The following is a 4,148-nucleotide window of genomic DNA, read 5'->3' as shown; positions in this document are numbered from 1 at the left end:
ATGGCTTTTAGACTTTAGCAGCAGATAAATCAAATCAGATTTTATTTGTATAGCCCAAAGTCACAAAGTACATTTTCCTCTGAGGGCTTTACAATCTGTACAGGGAGTGACACCCTCTGTCCTTAGACCCTCGGTTCGAGTGAGGAAACTAGAGCCCTAACTATAAGTTCTATCAAAAAGGAAAGTCTTAAGTCTACTCTTAAAGGTGTTGACCGTGTCTGCCTCCTGAACCCAGAATGGTACTTTGTTCCACAGAAGAGGAGCCTGATAGCTGAAAGCTCTGGCTCCCAATCTACTTTTGGAAACTATAGGAACCACAAGGAACCACAAGGAACCCAGCGTCCTGAGAGCGCAGTGTTCTAGAGGGGTAATAAGGTACTATGAGCTCTTTTAGATATGATGGTGTCTGACCATGAAGAGCTTTGTAAGTAAGGAGAAGAATTTTAAATTATATTCCAGATTTAACAGGTAGCCAATGCAAAGAAGTCAAAATGAGAGAGATGAACAGTCTGACACTGTCTGATCCTTCCAACAGACAAGAGTCATCACTGCTCCTGTTGCTAGAGAGCTTGGTCACTTGAACATGAACAAATATCGTTTTGCTGAATCGACTGATTCTGTCTACTTTTGGGAGGACAGTCTCATCTTACACAGTGACAGAGTTTTGAACAAGTGAGGCAGATCCAAAGACGTTCAGTCAAATATTTGCTTGCTCTTGCGTGAATCAAGTCAGAGGTTCATGTTGAAGGTTTTATCATTTTCTGTTTGAGTGATATGAAATCATGAATGTTTTGTGTCGGCCGACCTCATGTCGACTGTAGTAAGTTACTTTCAGATGAAGTCTAAAATAGAAACAGTGGACGGACTGCATGCTGGAGTCAGGCCAGCATGGCGCATGATAAACTATGTGAAAAACAGGGAGGATCCAGAAGTCAGTCAGACATTTAATGAAAACATTCACCTCTTTAAACAAGGAAACTCACCTTAAAAAAGATCACTCACCTGAACCAGCTCTGTGTTGTACCCACACGTCTTCATCAAAACAAGATGAAAAAATTATTTTTGTTGCTTCTCTTCTGTCAAGTTTCATCATCAGGTAAGATCACATTTGAAATCTTTACTTTTAGATCTTTGCTTCACACAATTATGTTGAACATCAACATTATACTGAATATATAAACCTTGTTTGTCCTGCAGTGGACCACTCCCTGATACTGTTTGCAACTGGATCTTCTGGAGTCACAAACTTCCCAGATTTTGTACTAACTGCAATGGTTGATGAAATTCCTATAGTTATAGTTACCTGTGACAGCAACAAAATAGATCCAAAACAGGACTGGATGAAAAAATTATTTGAAGACGATTCTGATCAGGTTGAGTGGTACACTAATAAGTGTCAGACAGCGCCAAATTTCTTTAAAGACTGCATTGAGATATTGAAGCAGCGCTTCAACCAAAGTGGAGGTAAAGTATTTCTTCATGTTGTGTTTGACTTTTTCCTGCTAAAATGTTTCACTTCCTTTTATTGTTGTTGGTCAAACAGATTTAGCTTCTATTCTGAACATGTACTCATGTGCTCACATGTGCACTTTACAGACATCTGCAAGATATTTAGAGCTGAGACTGCAGGTGTCACACAGGTGTGACTTTGATTAAGAGACTGATGTGAATAGAATGCAAGAAGACATTCTCACTTTGAATACTGACATTGGAAGTCATCTGTCAATTCATAGAACATTAGCTACTGTCTTTCACTGGAAAGTTCATCTGTACATCAAACTTATTTACAGAGTGTTTCTGTCTCTGTCTCTCTCTCAGGTGTCCACATTTTACAGAGGGTGAGTGGTTGTGAGTGGGATGATGAGACTGGAGAGGTTCATGGTTTTAATCAATATGGTTATGATGGAGAAGACGTCTTATCATTTGACCTGAAGACATTGACATGGATCGCTCCTAAACCACAGGCTGTCACTATCAAACAAAGATGGGATGCTGACAAAGCTAGAATAGAATTCAATGTGATTTACCTCACACAGGTTTATCCTGAGTGGCTGAAGAAATATTTGGACTATGGCAGCAGCTCTCTGCTGAGAACAGGTAGGGTCACATGACCTGAAGTGTCATTGTATCATCACTCCAGTCAGTCTGATATGAACTTGTTTTTGGCTCTTTGTTTTGTAGTGGTCAGATTTGAGTTAGTCCTAAACAATCAGTACAGACTGACATTTCTGGATGCTGAACATTGACACTGTGATCTTTCTCTGTCTGCAGAGCTTCCCTCAGTGTCTCTCCTCCAGAAGACTCCCTCCTCTCCAGTCACCTGCCATGCTACAGGTTTCTACCCTGACAGAGCCATGATGTTCTGGAGGAAAGATGGAGAGGAGTTTCATGAGGACGTGGAGCACGGAGAGATCCTCCCCAACCATGATGGAACCTTCCAGATGAGCGTCGACCTGAACCTTTCATCAGTCACACCTGAAGACTGGAGGAGGTACGACTGTGTGTTTCATCTCTCTGGTGTAGAGGACGACATCGTCACCAGACTGGACAAAGCAGAGATCAGGACCAACTGGGGTAAGACTGGGATTAGAGGGTGCTGAATGGGACTGCATGTTGTTTGTTTGAATTCAGCTGTGAAAAAAGTCATAGAAATATTACGTATGAATAAATCCTTAGATGGATGTACTTCTGTTCTAACCTGCTTTATCTGGACCAGTTTGATTTTTTTATTTAACAGAGGAGCCGAGTCACATGACCGTCCCCATCACTGCTGCAGTGCTTGTTCTTGCTGTCGTCCTCATCGCTGTCACTGGATTCATCATTTACAAGAAGAAGAAAGGTGAGTGAGAAAAATGGAAAGTAGGCCTACTTTGATTTTAGTCTCTGAGTTGATGAACAGTAACTGTGTCAGTCCTGATAATATGACTATACCATGATGATGTGGGAGAGAAGTGATGAGAAAAGAAAGAAAGTAAGGACTAAACAGAAGGAACAGAAGTTTGAGTGAGTAGAAGAGAGGATCATATTTACTGACAACTGGAACTGAAATGATTTCTCTTTTGATTTCAGCCTCACGTCCTCCATCTTGTAAGTCAAACTTTTATTTGATTTCAACTGATCTAAGGAACAGAAGTTTGAGTGAGTAGAAGAGAGGATCATATTTACTGACAACTGGAACTGAAATGATTTCTCTTTTGATTTCAGCCTCACGTCCTCCATCTTGTAAGTCAAACTTTTATTTGATTTCAACTGATCTGACTCACACTTTATGCTGCAGATTAAAAAGTGTTTCACATTATTGTGCAGATGAACTTTTTAAAGACTGTTTCCTGTATTTAATGTTTCTAAAAGTTCAGTGCAGGATGAGTGAACTTTACACAGTTTAACAGTTTGTTTCTCACCTTACAGCTGCTGGCAGCTCTGAGCTCTGTGAGAAACTGAATCCAGAGACCTGAATGACAAACACACTCAGCGAGTTTCCTCATGTGACACATTACGTAACTTTTAGAACAGAAGAAGGGAAATGGAAAGATGGCAAAGATGGCTTCCTGCAACAATAGTTTAGTGTGATTTTGATTCATGCACTTGATAAATATATATATGTATGTATATATGCATATGTACATTTGCCTTCATATTTAGTCATTTAGCTTTTATCCAAAGCAACTGACAAAAAAGGGAAACGATCAAGGTACAGTGCAACTAGGACATGTTAACGTCCAGAGAGCGAGGGGTCATCAGGAGGAAGTGACTGATAGAGTTGAGTGTCATCTGCATAGCAGCATTGAGTACTGTGACAGTTGTAAATCGGGGTAGATTTATCATGTCCAGTTGTTGGTAGTGTTGGAGAGGAGGTCCTCTCTGAAGAGCTGGAGGTCTTCAGGAGGTTTTTGAAGGTAGAGAGTAGAGTTGGGCATAGTACGGATAAAACACTTTTGCAGAGTACGAGTATTATAAGAGTAATACAAGTCAACATCTGTGCTCGGATTGGATGAAAATCCTCATTGGGTCGCTGACTGTGTCTGCGCTCTGTGATAGGCTAGTCACAGCGCCCCTCTCCTCCCTCTCTCTGCTCTCTCACACACAGAACAGCTCTCTGTCTCTCCCTCAGTCACTCAGGTTCGCCGGTCTTTTCCATTAACGTTTAG

General features: G+C 40.9%; 1 protein-coding gene across 7 annotated transcripts; it reads left to right on the top strand.

The window, feature by feature from the left end:
- Window positions 1–996: 996 nt before the first annotated feature.
- Window positions 997–3,795, top strand: LOC109141242 (major histocompatibility complex class I-related gene protein-like). Of its 7 annotated transcripts, none has more exons than XM_027276957.1 (7): window positions 997–1,096; window positions 1,198–1,464; window positions 1,819–2,097; window positions 2,272–2,574; window positions 2,735–2,839; window positions 3,205–3,222; window positions 3,409–3,795. In XM_027276957.1, the coding sequence occupies exons 1-7, from the start codon at window positions 1,048–1,050 to the stop codon at window positions 3,453–3,455; spliced, it is 1,068 nt and encodes a 355-aa protein (XP_027132758.1). In that variant the 5' UTR covers window positions 997–1,047; the 3' UTR covers window positions 3,456–3,795. The 7 variants fall into 7 exon arrangements, with proteins under 7 accessions (XP_027132758.1, XP_027132757.1, XP_027132760.1 ...); XM_027276956.1 differs by lacking the exon at window positions 3,205–3,222 and adding an exon at window positions 3,070–3,087 and having other exon boundaries at window positions 3,409–3,664; XM_027276958.1 differs by lacking the exon at window positions 3,205–3,222 and adding an exon at window positions 3,070–3,087 and having other exon boundaries at window positions 998–1,096; window positions 2,738–2,839; window positions 3,409–3,657.
- The last annotated feature ends 353 nt before the right edge of the window (window positions 3,796–4,148 follow it).

This window comes from Larimichthys crocea, unplaced genomic scaffold (assembly GCF_000972845.2).
Source record: "Larimichthys crocea isolate SSNF unplaced genomic scaffold, L_crocea_2.0 scaffold74567, whole genome shotgun sequence".
In the NCBI taxonomy this organism is placed as follows: domain Eukaryota; kingdom Metazoa; phylum Chordata; class Actinopteri; family Sciaenidae; genus Larimichthys; species Larimichthys crocea.
This window is presented reverse-complemented; position numbering and strand designations above follow the sequence as displayed.

Coding starts and splice junctions, on each gene's coding strand:
- LOC109141242 (XM_027276955.1), top strand. CDS start 1,048: ATGAAAAAATTATTTTTGTTGCTTCTCTTCTGTCAAGTTTCATCATCA. Junction 1,097..1,197: donor CTGTCAAGTTTCATCATCAG/GTAAGATCACAT, acceptor TTTGTCCTGCAG/TGGACCACTCCCTGATACTG. Junction 2,098..2,271: donor CAGCTCTCTGCTGAGAACAG/GTAGGGTCACAT, acceptor CTCTGTCTGCAG/AGCTTCCCTCAGTGTCTCTC.